The sequence below is a fragment of the Montipora capricornis genome, chromosome 9 (genome assembly GCF_036669925.1).
Source record: "Montipora capricornis isolate CH-2021 chromosome 9, ASM3666992v2, whole genome shotgun sequence".
NCBI lineage: Eukaryota > Metazoa > Cnidaria > Anthozoa > Scleractinia > Acroporidae > Montipora > Montipora capricornis.
This window is the reverse complement of record NC_090891.1, coordinates 43,329,282-43,349,281: the sequence shown is the minus strand read 5'-3', so window position 1 is coordinate 43,349,281 and position 20,000 is coordinate 43,329,282. Positions and strand designations below refer to the sequence as shown.

The 20,000-nt window shown below is 38.0% G+C and overlaps 1 protein-coding gene across 1 annotated transcript in view; it reads right to left on the bottom strand.

Moving 5' to 3' along the window:
• The window catches only part of LOC138017622 (bridge-like lipid transfer protein family member 1), a 72,456-nt gene that overhangs the window by 51,891 nt on the left and 565 nt on the right, over positions 1-20,000 (bottom strand). Inside the window, exons 2-17 of the mRNA XM_068864659.1 lie at positions 19,645-20,000; positions 16,698-16,776; positions 15,760-15,851; positions 14,834-14,897; positions 13,075-13,127; positions 10,790-10,856; positions 10,531-10,609; positions 9,735-9,925; positions 9,408-9,487; positions 7,410-7,536; positions 6,494-6,650; positions 5,859-6,029; positions 4,902-5,019; positions 4,078-4,233; positions 2,175-2,272; positions 1,057-1,291 (exon numbers count right to left, since the gene is read on the bottom strand). The exon at positions 19,645-20,000 is cut by the window's right edge and continues 82 nt beyond it. Of these exons, the coding sequence (XP_068720760.1) occupies positions 1,057-1,291; positions 2,175-2,272; positions 4,078-4,233; positions 4,902-5,019; positions 5,859-6,029; positions 6,494-6,650; positions 7,410-7,536; positions 9,408-9,487; positions 9,735-9,925; positions 10,531-10,609; positions 10,790-10,856; positions 13,075-13,127; positions 14,834-14,897; positions 15,760-15,851; positions 16,698-16,776; positions 19,645-19,867 (1,990 nt within the window). The 5' untranslated portion in view covers positions 19,868-20,000. The remainder of the gene's footprint in view (positions 1-1,056; positions 1,292-2,174; positions 2,273-4,077; positions 4,234-4,901; positions 5,020-5,858; positions 6,030-6,493; positions 6,651-7,409; positions 7,537-9,407; positions 9,488-9,734; positions 9,926-10,530; positions 10,610-10,789; positions 10,857-13,074; positions 13,128-14,833; positions 14,898-15,759; positions 15,852-16,697; positions 16,777-19,644) is intronic.

The following is a 20,000-nucleotide window of genomic DNA, read 5'->3' as shown; positions in this document are numbered from 1 at the left end:
TTCGGTGAACAATACATTCTTTACAATACTACACATGAGCGAGCTGAGTTGAACACTCCCAAGTCATTTGTTTTTTGTGGCTAAATAAACTTTAGGCAAATTTAAAATGGAGGCATTGCTGATCAGTAGTGTTACTTGCTAAAGATGGAAGGGGGATCCCCAGGTGTTCTGCAGGGGACCACATGCTCAATGTTGCATATTGTTGCGGATCTATTCGTCGGCGCTCTATTGTCAGTTGCCACACGTTAATTGTACCCCCCGCCGATCCCTCCCTTTGGTAAGCATGAATTTGTAAGTATTACACCGACTGCTTCGTCAGTGTGACTGGTGCCAGATGGTGGACTGTGGAAGGGTTACCCTGGCTGTCACTTCGTTGAGTCCGGACGTGTGCGTTCCTCACAACCCTCTCGGGCCACCTAACCCCAAGCTCATCTTGCCGATGAAATTAAGATCTTTTCATCCCAATTGGCTAAGAAAAACAAGCGACAAAGTCACAGTTCGTTTTTCTCTTCTTTGAATTAGTTGAGAACGTGAAGGGGCTATGTCACGTTATTTTTAAGGGTGTTTAGGGGAGATCTTCAGTTTACCACGAGCTTAAAACTCGAAAATGGTAATGTAAGATTCCTTTACTGATAAAATTATCGTTACATCACAATTAAGATGATTCTGAGCAAAAACGGCGTTTATCACGAAGCGACTTGCACTAAATTCAGTTGAAAAACGTCGGGCTGAGTCCATCCATGCTTCTCTTTCTGTTTGCTGTATTTCTTTCATGTTTTTCAACGGTTTTAAGTGGTCACTGCAATGTTTCGTTCTAAGTTCTAATCTTAATTTTGGGCATTTTGGGTGTCATGAAATTCCATAATTTTGCGTGACATTTTGGGCATTTTGGGTGTCATGAAATTCCATAATTTTGCGTGACATTTTGGGCATTTTGGGTGTCATGAAATTCCATAATTTTGCGTGACATTTTGGGCATTTTGGGTGTCATGAAATTCCATAATTTTGCGTGACATAGCCCCTTTTAGGTTAAAGACACTCTTGTACCAGTCTCACCAAGACTCTCATCAGTGTGTCTTCTCCAACCTCTGCTGATGGTTTCTTCTTCTGTGCTTGTGACAGGCTGTTCATCAGAGCTCTCAAGAGTCTCATCCACGTTCCCTATGACGGTGGATGACCGAGATCTCATTCCCTGGTCTCTTTTCTTCTCTGCGGTGCGAGCCAATGACAGAAAACTACGTCTGAGAGTGTTTGATTCAGGGAGAAACATTCTCGCCACCACCTTCTCAGCCTACAAGAAAGCATGTAACTTTTTAACAATGGCTGTTGCTAAAAACAGTACTACGTAAAAAAAAACCCACAGGTGTTACAGCAAGTGGTAATATGTGTTGGAACTCGATTATTTAGAGGATAGAGTGACTTTTGTATGACCTTGAAAAAGTGTTCGCAATTTGTTTCACGGACCAATGTTTGGCAAGATTAAAACAAAGCTTCTCCTTATTCCCGCCAAGGAAACTCCTAATATGGGCTGTAAACAGTTCGATTGCCCAATCACATTACTGCATTTGAAATGACGTCAAAGCGAAATGCCGATCGCTTTCCAGAAAGTTCCATGGAGAGATGACGTTGTTTGCATCCGCGTTCGCTAAGCCAATGAGCTAGTTTGTTTTTCTTCGATAAGACAATTAAATGTTTTGCATTTTTGTTTACGTTCTGTTTTTACGTTTATTTTTCAAGGTCACGTGAAAGTCGCTCTAACTCACTTATGTCAAAAAATGCAAGTTACGAGATGCAGGCCCAATTTTGATATCCAACAAGAAGTTTCCCTTTAAGTATAAGCATTTCCTACCTATTTCTAACAATAAGGTAAGGGTAAATAAAGGTTAGTGTTATTTTTAGGCAGCTTTTGCAGGTACCGGAGCAGAATTTACGTAAAACAAAAGAAACAAAAGACAGAAAACAAAACACTCCAAATAAAGACTAATCCCAAGTGACCAAAAACACAATGCTTTCCGGTACCTGCAGAAAGACCCTATTTTTAGGATACACTTTTTGACGTTAATCGTCTGTATTCCGAGACACGAGTAATGTTGAAGTTGGGGAGACTGAGAGCAAGGGGACACTTCGTGACGCTTATTGAAATCCACGTGCATCTAATTACCTGGATAACCTACCTGCAAAAAGAACTTGATCTCTTCTATTTCCGGTATAAACCGGAAATATTGAAGCACAAATGTCAGGTCAAACACCTCACCACAAAATGCCAGCTCGACTGAAGAAAAAAAAGAGAATTGAAAACGTGAAGTGAAATCAAGTCAAGTCCAGAGAACTATCTTGGTTCCACTTACAAAATCAGTTGTCTCAAACTAAGCCCTCCTATTGGTACTCACAGGAATGCAGTTTTCGAGTGGAGCTGAAAGTTGATAATCCTTTCAACCGTAAAGGATTCCTCAATGGTGAGTAAAATCGTCTGGTGTTAGACAGAATTAAATTTTTAAGTGTGCCTTCTTGGAGGGGAATGGGTTAAAGACGACAAAATTTTTGAGTGGATGTACCCAACCCTTGAGAAAGTACCGTGACAGCGGAGGGCTGCCAGCTTCGTTTTTCGAGGCTACTCTCGTAACTCGAGTGTCTCTTACACGCTTAAAGTGCCCCTAACCCTTTCAAGTTTCTTTTTTGGGTAGATTTTCATATCTTTCAAGAAGTCATTTTCGGATTTTTTTTTTTTAATATTGAATCCTGACTTTTTTTACGAGCGCGAACAGTGAAGGCAGTCGCGACTACTTTTTCACCTATCGTTCGCATTGGTCCCCCATTAAGACGATATGATATAGCATTTAACCACCTCTCTCCCCGAACTGATACATTCGAATTTTCTTTCTTCCCACGTACTATCCCTGTTTGGAACGGCCTCCCCCAAGAGTTCGTTCATTCCCCAACCCTTACGGCCTTTAGTTCTAGGGTGAACGTGTTCCGAAGTTGCTCAGTGGCCTGACTTCAATTGGCTTTTGCATTTCGTAGATATTAACATTATCACGATTTTATTATTGTAATTCATTATTTCATTATTCATTTACAGCCCATTCATTTTTATTATTTATAGACGTGATTTGTTTAATTGTATGTGTCGGGCTTGTAACATGTGTGATCTTAGAATGATTATTTATATGTACATTTTAGTTACATCGATTGTTACCAAACAGGCGTTACCGATCCATAAAACAGAAACAGCAGCAAAATTGCCATGCGTTAGATGGCGTAATGTCTAATTACGTGCGGCCAAATGACAAACTCCCATCTGTAAAACGTGCCTTTTTGCGGGCCAAACGGGAAATGCCCGGGCTGAAAGTGCATTTGCCGCCCTGATTCTGATTGGCTGCAGAGATGTCAAACAACGTCGCTCGGCCAATGAGATCCTGAGGAAACCATTTCAATGCAAGAGTTGGCGCGTATTTTTGTGGATGAGTTTATTGTTCTTTTTTTTTCTCAATTTTGCTCTTGTTTAGCTGATTGTATTGCAGTAACAACTTTCCATGTCACAGTTTCATGCTACATCTCTGTTAAATATTTTTTTCTTGTTAAATGAATTTGTACGATTTTGACTTTTGTCTGGCATATAGCTTACATGTGGTTCGATTAGCAGAAGTCATGTGATTGTCCTATCATTATAGTTCTCAGATAGTACGCGCGCAGTGATTGGCTAAATTAACGGGCTGAATTCTACTGTACGGCCGTTGATCTACGACCCAAGCGCTTCGCCCTTGGGACATCAATCAATGAAAAAAACTCGGTCTTAACTTACAGTACGGACCTCGAACTCGGTTCAAGAGCTGTGTGTTACTATTAACAGCGAAAGGATTAAATGCCCTGCACTAAAAAATCATGGGTTCGCATTTACACTGGATGCTAACAGTTAACAAGGAGTTCTCAATATTGGGATCCGTGTTGTAAGATTAATATTTACCAACTCTCAGATGCACCTTGATTTTGTAAAACTGAAACAACACTGCTGGCCATTGCAAGCAATGTCAAACCTTCGAGTTTAATAAAAAATACCCATAGCCTGACAAACCATACCATTGTTTTGTCGATTAGATGCACATTCAATCCAGTTGTGTTGATTTCCCAGCCACACCATCTCAAAATCTCGAAGTATGATGTTAAACGACCACTCGTACGGCACAAATGTCAAAAGGTCTGGTTTATAGTTCAACGTCCAGTCTTCAATCATTTCTGTAAAGAAGCAAACAAAGTCACTTATGACCTGGGGCCCGTTTCTCGGCACGAAAAGCCATTTGTGAACCTGCCAACCGCTTGTTCAGGAAAGCCGATCTTTTAACATGTATCCGAGGTAACAAAAAGCAAAAACATCCCCTCCGTTCTTCAGATACAGAGGGAATTGTGACACCCGAAAATGGCCTGTAAAGTTTCTGGACTTTCGAGAAACGAGCCCTTAGTTGGCAAGTTATGAGATGCAATTTCAGTTTTGATAAAAATCATGAAGACTAGAGGCCGCCTCTGGCGAATAAAGTCATACAAATCCTAATACTTATTCCCAAGAGCCTCAAGATGATGACTTTTCTTTAGGACTGAATTTCAATACATCGAAATTGGTCTATTCTGGAAAGAAGAATTCTAAGGGTGCGTTCGATTGACCGTATTCCGGAATAGGAATACATAGAAATACATAGAAATCCTTCTTTTTTACGGGGATTCACGTTAAAATTGTCAAACATCGGCTAAAATGCTATTTTAAACACATTTTTATTAACCTTGCTGCTTCGAAACGCGCCAAACATACCGTTTTAATCATCACGCCACGTACTCTTATTCCGGAATAGGGTCAATCGAACGCGCCTTAAGTTTCTAGTTTCAAAATCATTTAAGCCAAAAATACTCACCTTGGAAAAAAAACTTGTGAGCAAAGATAAAATTCCAAGTGACCTTGCTGAGGGTAATATCGCAAGTCCAGTGCTGGGTTTGATTCCAGATGCGAGGAAAAGACATGTGAAATGCCAGCTGTATTGATTAAGCAAATCGAAACTGTAGCATTATCACCTTCATTGAGCTGGACACAGCATAATGTCTACAACATTTTCTTGTGACTGTAGCCAGTTTGTTTGAGGCTCTCAGACATCTGATTTTCCAGTTGTGCTCAGTTTTTTTTTTTTTAATTCCAATTTCAGTCATGTGATTCTATTTCTTTTGCTGGTTGGACAAGTCTATCAGCCGTCATTATTTTGATTTTCACAGTGTTTCTTCAGTGCCTGTTTCAATATTTTTCCATAGACGTTAGTCTTTTATACTTCTTTTTATTTGTCCTTATTCCGTTTTTGTGTAATCATCGAGATTTACTATAACTTATTCTCAAATTTATGGGTGTGATAATCTTCAGTCAGCTTTAGTTGCCTTTAAATTAATGCTAATAATTAACATTAATTTAATTATTATAATTATTATAGACCTAATAATTCTAATAATTATTGATTTTTACCCAGGAAGCTCCACTCACCCGAAAGTGGTTTTCAGGGAAATTTTGCATCCGATCAAATTAGAATTTAGAAATGTTGGTTTTTGAGGAGAAGGGGAAAACTGGAGAACCCAGGGAAAAAAATCTCTGAGCAGAGTAAAGAACCAACAAGAAACTTAACCCACATAAGGCCACAAATCCGGAATCAAATGCAGGCCACATTGGTGGGAGGCAGGTGCTATCACCACTCCACCATCCCTGTTCCCCAATATTTGTATTATTTTCTTCAGAATCACTACATTTGTTTGACATCAAGAAAAACTAAGAACTAGAGTTATAACTACGACTGGTTCAATTAAATGCTTGCACATGGTTAAATTGCTCTTACTTCAATCACATCTGCTTCGATAAGTTGCCTGTATGCCAAACTAGTTGACGCCTCAACTTGGAATAGCTTAGCTACAACAGATGTAGTGTAGCCATAGTCATTCACTGTCCATGGCTGGTAAACTCTGATATGAGAAGCCGATCCAACACAAAGATGAACTGCCTTGGTAACCTACAAAGCAAAAATCTTAATTAATTTACTTTTTTCATATTGAAACAATAACTACAGCTGTACTAGCAACACAGTACAGTAACAATATAGTAATTGACAATCTTTGTTGCACAGAGCTGTACGAGAAGGTACCGTACATCCGGAATGCAAAACAAATTCAGTTTTCACGGTTTTAAACCATTAATTTTAAAGTTGAAGAAGACTCTGTCATCTTTGCATGGAACATTAGAACGACAGTTAAGGCCCTTGAACTTAGTTAGCGCAAAGTACTGTATAACAAAATTGAATACTACATGTACAAGCTTTAAGGAGCTCTTCCAGTCAGCCATAAAACTCAAAACTGCATTCTTTAACGAATTTTGCGGTTCCATAGGTTTTAGCTCTTGGCAGCACGTACATAAAGCCAGAAGATTGAAAAAAATCACAACTGAAATTCCAAATATGTTGCTTGCAGAAAAGCATACCCTGTTCTTTGAGAATAAAATGTCCAGAGTAGCATCACACTCAAAGACAAATTTGACATCCAAACCAGTGTGAACACGTTTCTGTCCTGCTACAAGAGGTTTACTGGTTGGAATTTCTTGATAGTCAAACGGGTAGAAAAATTTCTGGAGTGCATCCCTATCGATTACAAGAAGGAAAACAAAATACAATGAGGCAATGAACGAGAAAGATTGAGTCCATAGCTAAAAGTCTGTTTATACAGTAAAGGTGATACATGTACTTTGTGAAATTGTTTGCTAAGATAATACATGTAGTAGCAATTCCATATGTACATGTACCTGTAAGTGTAAGTCTTGCGGTAAGTGATTTATGACAGCATTTTATAGCCAGAGATCAATCAGACCTCCTGTTTGACCATATCAGTCATGTTGTTACATCTGTTTGCTATCTATTGGGAACCATTTTGAAGATCAATATATAAGTTTTGGGAGAATTTGAGCTGTTTGATTTTAGAGAAGTTGTAGCAATGAAAAATCCAAGATGCTGCCGCCGATGTGCATAACAGGAATGGCTTGTGCTAAAGTTCAAAATCGAGCGAACCTCTAATGGCAAACGACTAAACGCAAACCGCAAACGGTTTGCGGTTTGCAGTATCTCCCGAAAACTTCAGTGCTAAAGGTCTCTGATGGGTTAACAACCTCTTTCATTATTTAACAAAAAATTGCACCAAAAAACTAATTCCAGTAAAAGGTTCCTAAAATTGCCATGAACCAAAGCAAAGTAATGATACTGATAAAGACAGTGACAATCAGAATTACAGTGATAAAAGAAGTAATAATAATAATGTTCCCCTCCAACAGAGCTATGCTGAGCTGCAAATCATTGAAATATTAAACAAGTAAAAGTGATAATTTCTCTAATTATAAAACAAGCTACCTTTGCCTGTCCACCCATGGACCGTAGGACAATGTTGTGCTTTTTAGGAAAACAACGTCAATTCCCCAGTGTGGATCATTGTCTGGCAATTCACCTTGATTCCCAGCAACCACGTCAGGGGTAAAACCTGGTAAGACAAGTCAAGGCAATGGTAACGGATTTGATCCTAATGCATCAGCCAATGTGTCGGCCAACACATTCAGCCGACATATCACCGACACGCTACCAACACAACAGCCTATACTCTACAAACATTTTGGCCGACTCAAAAAAAAATCTCATCGGCATGTGCTTGAAGGTACTGATTTAGATGCCATAAAGAAAGCATCAAATTGGAGCTTTCCCCATCAAAAACACTGCGTTGGCCATATTGACATCTTTATTAGTAGAAAGTACTGTACCTAGTCTTGCAGAAGTTCATTATTGCTGATTTCTAGTCTCCACTAGGTGAAGGTTGAAATGAGCTCAGACAGCACCACTGTTTTAGGTTAATACACATACTATACACTATTAGCTAAAGATACAGGGATATGTGTAATGGTTGCAGAAAACTAGGTAATTGTGAAGAACAGCACCCCTCCACCGACTGTCCGCCTACTGTTGGCTGACAGTTGCTTCGTTGGTCAGTTTTGTAAAATGTAAATATGGTGTCTACTAAAGCTTCCCATATCGAGAGATAAATAATTATTGGTTTGCCAAATCTCTCATAGACTGCAAGTAGTCTCTAATTTGGCGATGGATTGTGGGACAGGCGAAATAAACACGAGCGCGAAAAATTGCTAGGAGATGCGATGGGAGGGGGCACTCCCCTCCACTGCCGAAATTAGAGACTACTCACAGTATAATTATTTTACCACCTGTCACTGTTGGTAGTCTGTCCGTGGTGAAGTGTCGGCCGACAGTTGGCCGACTGTTGGTGGAGGGAAGCTGTTCTTCACAATTACCAAAAACTAAATGCTGCAGTTTACTTAGTTGATTAGTAGGTGAACTCACGTGCTGCATCATTTTGAGGGAATGATTTTGATCGATTTGATCAATTCACATTAATTTTGGCAGCAGACTTTTCAGAAGCATTATATGCTATTAAAACCATTTAACCCCAAAGAGTGACTAGCATCTAATTTCTCCTACCACTTAATCAAACACCCAAGTCATGAGAATGAAAGTAATTGTCCTTAATTTTACGATTAATACCAATAAATTAAAACCGATAATACCAAAGAACTGTTGAGAGATTATGTATTTTGACATAAAGGATAAAGATGTTAAAATAATATTATTTAAGGTGAGTGAACACAGTTTTAATTAAACAATAGTTATTATAAATTACTTCCCTATTAATTACACAGTTATCTCCTAGAAGCTCACACTTGGTCACTGATAAGAGTGCTACCACAAAGGTTTCTATTTTTGACAGTTAATGTACTCTGCAGGCTGTTACCGTGGTAATAGATCTACATCAAAACAGCGTCTAAAGGATGCTTATTCCTCTTTTATGCAAAATTGACTCATTAGTCTTTTCACAGCATTTGCTTTATACAGTTAAAATAAAATGGAAACAGACCGATTTTTCATAATTCGCTGCTAGACGTCTGTTAGTTTTCCCGAATTTTTGTCTGTTAAATTTCAGAATTTTTTTTTTATTTGTTTTAATAGACGGCTCATTTGTAGTTGGAACTATTTTAATTCCACATTTTTGCAAAATCTAATGACAGGTTTGCAAGAAATTTGATAAAAAGCCAACAGCTGTTTGTCTCCAAATTTTGAGTGATTGAATGGCCTTTTGCTTATGCAGAGCACTTTGCTGGGTTCCTCTGAGGGATTATCTCAATGACATTTACTAAATGGAAGGTAATTTACACCACAATTTCAAGACCATCATGAGAAGGAGAAAAAAACGTTTTCCCCATATTTGTTTTGTTTTTCTTTGTGCCAGCCTTTAGTGAATAAGGCTGACCACAGAAAATCTGTGTTAAGCCTCCTTAACCTGGAACTCACCTGGTTCATCCTGGTAGTATGTTATCTTGCAGTCAGCTGTTTGAACCACAACAAAGCCCTCTCCCATGTAACGAGGGGGTCTATTATGAAAGTACAAACACATGTTTAACCCATTGACTCCTGGGAGTGAGACAATTTTACTCATCAACTGGGGGCAATGGGTTAACTTAGAGCTCAGAGTGAAGTACAGAGTATAGCCATAGTCAACGCTATTTGTCGGGTGTCAGTACTCATTGAAACCACTGCAATGTCAGTCATTCATTAGATGGAGAGAAAGTGAGTTAGCCAAGCCAAGTACATGAAACTAAAAAAAAACAAATGACTCACTCATCTGTTGACCCATTGTAGGATGGACTTGGAGACAATATCACTCGCACATTTTTCCCCTGACATTTTACAATGTGCATGAACTCGTCTAGCGATGAATTGGCTTGAGAAGTGGTGTAAATTCCTGTCACACACTCAAACTTGAAACACAATGTTGTTTCCAAGAGTTTATTTCCAAATGCAACTCTTCCCTGTATTAGAAAAAAGAGAAACAAAGCAACATCTGAATGATAGTTGAATCTAAGACTGTTACAGATTTTCAAGGATTTTCAAGGCCTTGAAAATGCACTCTCAAGATTCAAGGGTTTTCAAGATGCATACAAACCCTGTAATAATTATTACTCTCATTATATAATAAGAAGCCCCCACCCAGAACTCCTGATGAGCTGCTTACACTCCCAATGAATTGCCTTATAATTTATTTCCTTGAACAACAAATTGAGAAATGAATATTATTACATCAAAAGTCACTTAGAGCCTTCTTCCTTCTTTAAATTAATGCAATGTGGCTAACCACCTAAGCACTATTAAGGCACTGAGGTCCCTCGTTCTTCAAGTTCCTATACATAGAATGGGGGAGCTAGGTACTCTTTGTGCGCCTTTAATACCAGTATTTCAGTTTTCACAAAATTGATCAAATTGAGTGAAAATGGGATGATAAAATTCAAATGAGGAAACTAGAATGATGAAGAGCATTAGCACCTTGCGGCAAAAGAAATGAGAACAACATGAGCAGAAGTGGCTTAGTGTCAATCAGGTCTTACTTACAGTAGTCATATTGCACTCAGTCACTCACATTATTGATGTCAAACTTCACAGATGGAACCAGTTCAAGAAACCAGGAAGGCAGTCCACTGTTAGCTTCTTCATCTTTCCTAGAAATAAGAACACCATATAAAATTTGCGTGGAACGCCAAGTAGAATGAAATGGAATTCAACAGAAAAAACACTTTCACTTCGAAAAATGATTATCTTGAACAAAATGATGTTAAGGCCTAATTTGAATGTTCTGTATTTCATATTAATTAAATATCCTCTCTTTGCTCTGGACTCACCCCTTTTCAACATCTGCTTTTGGTTCCGCTGAAACTGCAAAAATATTCTGGGCTGACTTAGCTGCATCTAAAAATCAATAATAAGTATTGCCGATGTGTACATTAAATGTATTTACTATTAATTGCAAAACAAATTCTTACCAGGTTTGCAATGGCAATGAAAAGAAGGATGACAAGTATGAGGGAGGGGAGGGATATGACAATCACGATAATAAGGATGTGGATAACAGGATAGAAAATGAAAAAAATGTACATGTATAAGAAATGTTTGAATGTAAACCCTAAGCTTCAGGACAGTTATTTGCTTTGACAAGGCTGGCTATAATGCTAGATGAAATACGACTGTTGATGTTTGATGGTGTAATGCACTTATGAGAAGAATGATAAGCTATAATCTCAGACAAAACTGTTGAGACTGTGACACAAATTCACCTACATTTTTACACTTCTACTTCCTCTGCGCGCCCTTGCAACTCCCATTCCCACTCAGTCAATGTTGCTGAGTATTGTCCTATGTTAGAACTACAGTATATTTCCGACCAAGATAACTCAAGATTGAGTTTGGGGGGAGGGGAAAAGGACAACTTTTAAGAGGAACATTTGGAGAAGATGTTGGAGTACCAAAAATGCCGCTTTGTCTCAACAATGAACAGGTTTTGTCTGAGATTGTAGGTGCAGAGCAATGGTCAAAAGAACAACAGAAAAGTCAGAGTCCTATAAAGCAGGATTCAATCGACAACATCCGACGCTTACAGTATTTTAATCATAATAAAATGTTTATAATAACAAATGCAGTTACAATGATCATAATTCAGCGGAAATGGTATTTTAATCCTAATAACACTGATTAGTTGGCTATAGGCCACTTTCAAAAATACTGTAATACTCTTTGTTTTCCCTCCAAAATTGCGCAAAAGCATCGTTTCCAGTTTCTCTTGGGACTTACAATATTATTGGTCCCAAGAGAAAATGACAATGCTTATACAAAATTTTGGAGGGGAAACAAAGTTCATTACGGTATTTTGGATTATTGTCACCAACCCAATAGCCAGAAACAGGCCTTCTGATATTACGCGATGGTGCGATTTCGCACAATCGACCTCAAATCGCATCCGATCGCACAATTCACGAAAAATCGCATAATTCACAAAAGGACGCACAAAATTCATAAAATGAAACATAAATTAAGACGTTTCTCAGAAATTCCTGCATAAATACGCCATTTTTAAGATGATTTATCTTGGAAAAAGGCTAAAAACCTTTGGCACCTTCGATTTCGTAAACATTCGAAGTTCAAGGCTTTATTTTTCATGTCGGGGACCTGGTACGAGTCTCCTTCTATTGGTGCAACACAAACACGCCCTTATATACACACCACTGAAATGACACAGTTGCCTTGATTTGTGAAAAATAAGCGAAGTTGTAAGTTTTTCGGCAAAATGTAGTTTCTTTTGTTGAAAACTGATAAAAACTTACTCATGGATAAGTTTGTTGTGAAAACGCTCGCTTTTTTTTCGACGAAGAAGGAAGTTCCCACATTCCTCCCGATCTGACAGCTCACAATCGAGCAAGAAAGTACCTCACTGGTACGCTCCACGTGGACGATGGACTGATGTTTTTCTCGTCGTGCAATATTAGGGCCTTTTATACGAAAGAAAATAAGCCGCGGCTTACTCTGGCCACGGTGTAAAAAATACGCAAAAGGAACTATTTATACGAATATATATTCCCAGGTCAATATAAGCCGCGGCTTGATTTTGTACCATTTATACGGGGAGAACATTCGAGTCTTCAGTAAGCCGCGGCCAGAGAAAGCCGCGGCTTATTTTCTCTCGTATAAATGGGGGTATGGCCCTATTGTGATTGACCATCTTCGGAAGTTCGTGGTTGACGAGCACCTTGATCATTCATTTGGCATGTTAGCTGTGTCCTTTCAACTTTTCAACTTTTATTTATCCCAACTTATGTCGATCGAGATACATAATTACTGTTCCTTTGTGTTCAAAATGTCTTTAAGGCAGAAAAAAAGTGTTTTTCTTAACCTGAAACCGTATAAAACAAGCTTAAAATTGCTGAGAAAAAAATCGCATAATTTACATTATTTATCGCACAATTGGCCTTTCTAATCGCACAATCTGCCCTGAAAAAATCGCATACTTTGCATTTTTTAATCGCACCCTATTAGAAGGCCTGCAGAAAAAAATACTTAGCTTGTAGCCTGCAACATGTACTTTTGACAATCTCAATCATGTCTACAATGTAAGTTTAGTTTCTGAGTCTCTTACCTCCATATCTTTCAACTCTAAAAAGTTCTTCAAGTTTGTTGTATAAATGAGACCTAACATGCCAAAAAATTAAAAGAAAAATTAACATTTCTTTCTTTACTCTGCCTAATGCCAGATGATTTTACTCGACAATGGGGTCGCTTCAGCAGGGTTCTCCCTAGTTTTCAGCGCAACAGGTATCATGGCGCCTTTTCAAACCAGTAAAGCAATTGGTTAATGTTGGACGTTCTGCAAAGGATAAGCGACTTCTGAGCGTTTGCAGGTGGTAATAAGTGCTCTTACATAAACGTAAATTTTACCGTTTACCGCTTGATAAGGAGAACCCTGCTTCAGGGATGAATCATTGGGTTAAGTGTTATAAAGCAAAAAGACGTGCATTCAGTTTAGTTTTGCAAGTTTACATCAATAATACAAATGATGCTTAAAGGAGCTACCGGTATTTCACCCAAGATGACGTAATTTCACAACACAAAAAATGCCCAAAAAGTAGAATGAAGCATTGCAATAACCACTTAAAACAAAAGGAAAGAAAAGCACAGATGGACACAAATGGAAAATACTGAAATGGATTGCATTTGGATAATCTTGAAAAAGGTTGGGCTGACGTTTTTCAAGTTTATTGCAAACCGCCTGGCCAAAGGTAATTTTTGCTCAGAATCATCTCGTTTGTGATGTAACAATAGTTTTAAAAGGATTTAGGAAGTCCTTATGTATCACCATTTTCAAGTTTTAAACAAATGATTAACTAAGATTTCCCCGAAACACCCTAAAATAATGTGGCATATAGCCCCTTATTACTTAGGACTTGAAAAGTCAACGAAGTGCAGTCATGATTCTGAATATAATTTTGAACAGCAATTGCTGTGCTATTTTCAACTGAAGTAAATAGTTAAAGGCGCTGCCATGTATCTTGGGCCCTTTGGGAATTTTTTTTCCCAAGAGGCTCAGAAATACATTTTCCTTCATTCTGGGGTAATATTCTCTTATTTTTTCGAAACAACTTCTTGAGCATTTTTTAATCTGTTCAGTGGGACTGAGAACCGGAAATTGAAATCACTCCTTTCCAAAACCAGAAAATTATACAGTAATATTAACTAATAAATTAACCTGCTATCACAATGCTTTACTTTGAGAACATTTCGCTTTGCAGCATTTGCAGTCATATTTGGAACAGTCATGACATCTGCAAGTGGCCCAGGCTTAAATGTTTTGAATTCAGTATTGACCGAATGCATAAATGGCAGCCAAAAATGTATTCTTTTGTTTATGTGCTAATGAGACTCGCTAGCCTCGCTCTCAAGCAACATTTCTGTTATATTTTGTCCATGAAATGAGGCTAGTGAGGCTAATTAGCACATAAACAAAAGAATATTTTTTTGGCCGCCATTTATGCCTTCGGTCTATGGTGTCTAAGTTTTTCGTTGTGATCGAAGGCCATCAAATACAGTGATTGTCCAGTCGTTCTGTGGACAGGCTAGGCAACAATGAATATTGCAAAAGCATCTAACATTAAATACTTTACCATATTCATTTGCTCCAAAAGTCGCTCTTTTATTTGCAATATTGATTGACTAACTGATTTCACAGCCATATCACTTACTAGTGACAACCGTCATAGATGTTAAGGGTTACAGGTTCTATTGAGAACCCTGGCTGCAATACTCCATAATATGTTGATAGCTCTATGAAAATTAATAAGTCACAATTCCATACAGAACCAATGTCAATCAGTAAAATTTTGTCAAATGCTTTGCTTTACCTGTTGTAAACATGGTATTCAAGGCCATTCAGTAAGAATTTAAGACGTTGCTTGGCATCAACCTCTGCAAACAAACACCATCATTATCTATCGTCCGCAATAATTGCAATAATAACATTATTGTTTTTTTGTTTTTTTAAGATTGATTTTTTTTCATTAGCAAGCCCCTGAGTATAAACACAAAAATTAAAAGTTATTTTTCCCTCTTTTTCAGTACAAAGCTGTGATACATAATGTATCAATGCTTATTTTGATGTGTTGCAGTTCATCCATGTATAATATTATTTGCTCAAATACACGTATGCAGTTTTGGTGTGCTTTTAGTTGAGGACAACTTCAGATTTTTTAAAGCAAGGAGTGGCTACGTAATTGAGTGCATTTCCTTTTTGATCCCCACTACAAGGTGACAGTATTAATTTTGTTTTATATACTGAATAAACGAGATGTTCTCTCCTGCACATTTCCACTGTCAATCACTGTAACATAGGGTGCCTTTGGTTAGCTTTCTTCAAGAATATGAATGAAGAGATTTGTTGTAACAAAAAAAAATATTGTCTCTACAAATATAACCCCAAGTATATTTTTGATGACATGTGAAAACAAAATCTGAGCATTTCACCATCACTTTTCCAAGAAAATCTCATAGCAATACCTTACTTATTAGGGAACAGGGTAAATTGAATATACAGCTGGAAATTACTTTGTTCACATTCCATTGACCCTATTACATAACAACACCCAACTCTCTACGCCCATCAATTTTCTGTTAACATCATTAAATTCTTGTCCCCCTGAGGGGTGGGGGGAGGGAGGGGGTTTGATTGATGAAGGATGGCTGTATTGGCAGGCTACATGTACACTGTGTATTACTCAGTCCTCTATTAAGAACAGGGTTATCTGCAAAATTAATTTCAATTTATACTGACCAACATCTGAGGGTAGGTGTTGGTAGGGCTTCTTTGATGCTTCCGGGTTGTAAGGTAGCCAGTATTTGAAGATAGCTATTCCATCAACAATCCTGAAGAGACAACGAAATTAAAAGAAGTTGTTAAATACTGCCAGCAGTCATGGTATGGAATGATAAATTATTCAACACAGTAAACATGAAAAATATACTGTATTTGTCAATTAAAATCTTTGATCCATTCTGGCATAATTGCAAAAATAATTGAATTAATATACACAAACATAATGTACTGTACATTTGTAACTACACACCATCAATGTTCCTACAATATTATTTTTATCTTATTCTTGAAAAACAACATAACATAACCAGGGAAATATACAGAAGAACTGAATAAAGATTATATTCATAATTTATTCATGTTTTGAGAGTCATCAATTTTGTAAGAGATCAGCCAAAATTTTCATGATATTTTCATTGAGTCAGTAGAATTTATGTTTCACGTTGTGGTCCAAATATTTTTTGCCAGAACATGAACATGTAATTTCCTCTTGGAATAGTAATACACTGGAAACAGCAGGAAATGAAATCAAAACCACTACTTAACAAGCATGTTACTATCTCCACATAATAAAAAAATTATCATATAATAATCAGAAACCAAATATTAAAATATTGATCGAGACATCAATAATAATTACTAAGAATTGTATTTGCCACCAGCAAAAGAACAACAAACAGCTCAATGTCAATTTTTATTCTGGTCTATTAAATTTTGTATCTTTTTAGTAAAACATAGAGTACTAGCTCAATAACTGTGGCTTAGAGGCAAAAAACTGAACTGAAATTCTGAAATGTAGTTTCATTGAGTTTGGACTAACAGACATTCTTTCCAGACCTTTGCTGTTTTAGACAAATGCAATGCTTATAATCCCTAATGAAGAGTCTTGAACATACCTTACGCTGAGATCTTGTGTGACATAAGCAACATCTCTAAACATGATTTTGCCAGATAGTATCGAAAACGAAAATGACCCTGCCAGAAGGAAAACAAAGCTGAATGTCCACTTCAAAACTGAGCTAAAATTTGAACTTTTGATCAAAATAGAGATACAGGAGCTAAGGCCATGTTTATACTGAAAAAAAAAACCACAGTGGCTGGCTGATCAATCGTCAAGGATCTTCCAGTGCTCAAAATATTATTTTAAAAAAGTCCCCGTTGTCCCTGTTTCAAAACCCGGGTAGCTAAATCCGTAAATTTGGTTGCCCTGATAAATGCTTGGTTGCCCACTAGGAAACCTGTAACGATTAAATGCACGCCATGTTGAAATGCAATCACATGTGCCTGTGTTTTTTTTGTGGGAGTCTGGGTTTAAGTTTTAGCATTATTCTACAATCTTCAGCAGTTGAGCGAGTGTCTAATCGGCAAGGGTGGGTGGGTCGTGGGTCATGGGTCATGGGTTGTGGGTCGTTGGTCGTGGGTCCCTAACCCTTTTTTTTATCAACGACTGGAAATTCTCAAAACAGACAAGACCTAAGACAAATTTGGACCGAGCACTGAGGGAGCTAATGTATATCTTTTTTTATCTTCAAACAAACACGACCCACAACCCAACCACCCACCCACGCAATTTAACCTCCCCCAGTTGAGCAGTTCTGGCTATTTTTTGTACAAGCCAAAGGTATTCAAAACACGGGAAAATGCTCAGCTGCAAGATATTAATTATTGTTAACTTCACACTATTTTCAGACATTGGAAATAGAAAACTAACAAGTGAGTCAGGAGCTGCTTATGTAATTCATTTCCATTTTTTGCTGGGTTGTCAATAATTATTGTTTTTTCTTCGGGCAACCAGGCTTTTCATTTTACCAAAAACTGGTCACCCGGTAAACTTTCTGGTCATCTGGGACCAGATACTGCAAATTCCTAGCACTGCTCTTCCCCCATAATGTTAACAACCCAAAAAATCTAAAAGATTCAGTTTGAACTGAACAACTTACCGGTGGGTTAATTTAATGAGAAAAAAATCCACTCTTTCAAATAAGACCCCTTTCCCAGTTGGACAAGACCAAACAAAGATAGATCTTGCATCTAATGTACCCTTTACCTTAAATTTAAAAGAAGTGGGGATGGCACAGTGGTGATAGTAACCCACCTCCCACCAATGTGGCCTGGGTTTGTCTCTCAGACTTCACGTCACATGTGGGTTGAGTTTGTTGGTTTTCTACTCCACTCCGAGAAGTTGCGGGGATGGCGCAGTGGTGAGAGCACTTGCCTCCCACCAATGTGGCCCGGGTTCAATTCCCAGACTCGGAATCATATGTGGGTTGAGTTTGTTGGTTCGCTACTCTGCACCGAAAGGTTTTTTTGGTTTTTCTCTGGGTACTCCAGTTTTCCCCTCTCCTCAAATTAACCATCCTTTGATTTGATTTGCACTAATTTGTTGATTTCAGTTTACAGTGTCCCCAATTAGTGCTCCAACACTAGAAGACTAGACACTTAAATAAAGTTCCTTTTTAAAGTTCGTTTTTTGTCTCAGAGCACTCTGTCTGGTTTTCCCCTCTCACCAAAACCCAACATATGATTTGATTTCCGTGCAGTGTCCCTAATTTTTGTCATTCTGTGTGCATGCGACACGAGTTATCTGTGTTAAGACCCATTAAACCAATGTCCTTGCGAAATGGATGGACTCCTATTTGTGACAAAAAAGCGAAATGAGTAACACGTAACGAACGTGGGCTGACTAATGCCAGGTCCCTATCTTAGGTGAGGTCAAACTTATTCTTCTCTGTATTAATTGGCCAAAGTGTCCAAGAAATTCAGTCCTTTGGTTGCAGAATGAGCCTGAATCATTAAAAAGCCCTTTTTGACAAACAAAAATTGCAGAAAAGTTGGTTCAAGGTAAAATGAAATAGAAATTAGACCAAGATCAAATGGGTTAATTACAGCTGTAAACTAATAATAGTTTCACTACATCTGCTCCCATCTAAGATAGTATGAAAGGCAGTTGAGATATGTTTAAATTATGTGCTGGACAAGTTAGTCGCGTTTCCGATTTGCACCTGACAAATTGTCACCCCTGTTTCTGATTTGTCTCCGGACAAAATCATTTTCTGAGCCAGGCAACTTGATTTGCATCAGATCTGCTTCGTTTCAACGTTTGATTTTTCAATTGCTAACCTGAACAGCACTTTGGTTGTCCTTGCAAGTTTTTGTTTGTGACTCCTAAAACACCTTGGTCATGTAGAACAATATCAATACCACTTGCATGCTCATTTAAGCAATACCAATGCCAACTTGAGCAAATTGCCCGGTTAAGCAAATCGAGATTGATTCCTCTTACAAAATCTACATGTACCAATAATTATTACAAACTTTTACATTCACCCTTTTTACACGGGGACTTCAAGGTGGCCTCCTTGGGTTTTGGCCTCTGGGTCAAAACCCTGCAAGGGAAATGATGTGCAACTTACAAATACAAGAACCAGTAAGGTTTTCCACAATAATCATTCATACTTTCTTATGCTCTGAACTGTGATGATTTTAAAGTTGTAGAACTATGCTTATCAGAGGTTTATGTTGTGCTTATAAATTCAACCACAGCAGCCATGTTGGTCAGTCAAAATTGTTGTCCTGTAATAAAACTTGATTCTCATAGAAACATCTTGTTTCTCTCCAAATACAAACTATAGCCAGTGATTAAAGACCCATGTTCACCCTACAGGCATAGCGTGCCATGGAACAATTTCACACATGAAAATCCCACCAAAATTCATCCAACCAAATCGCTACAATAAGCAATGCAAATCTCCATAACAAAAAAAACAGTTGAAAAGCCTGTCAGTTGAAAATGGGCCTTTAATTTAAGTAAGTGCATAGCTCCTACTATCTTTGCAAACTTACCAATCTTAAAATATTGACCATCTTCAATGTATTTTAATCTAATCAGCCGAGTAAGTATGATGCCCATCAAACGGGAATGGTAGAATGTGATGTAAATAGCCCATAAAGAGGCACACAGGCAGGACAAGACAACAAAAACCAAACCACCCTCCTCAGGTGCTTTCGTTGGATTGCTTGCAGGTACACTGGGCATCACTGTGCTGACGTTGTCGTAATTTGCCATTCCTAGCAGCTCTTTCCCAGAATTAATGCTGTGGACTATGCTGGACTCTGGACCAATGGTTTTGCAAAATAAGCTTCAGGCTTCACTTTTTCAAAATCTGTCACTGTACATTGTAGCTTGGAACTTTATTCTT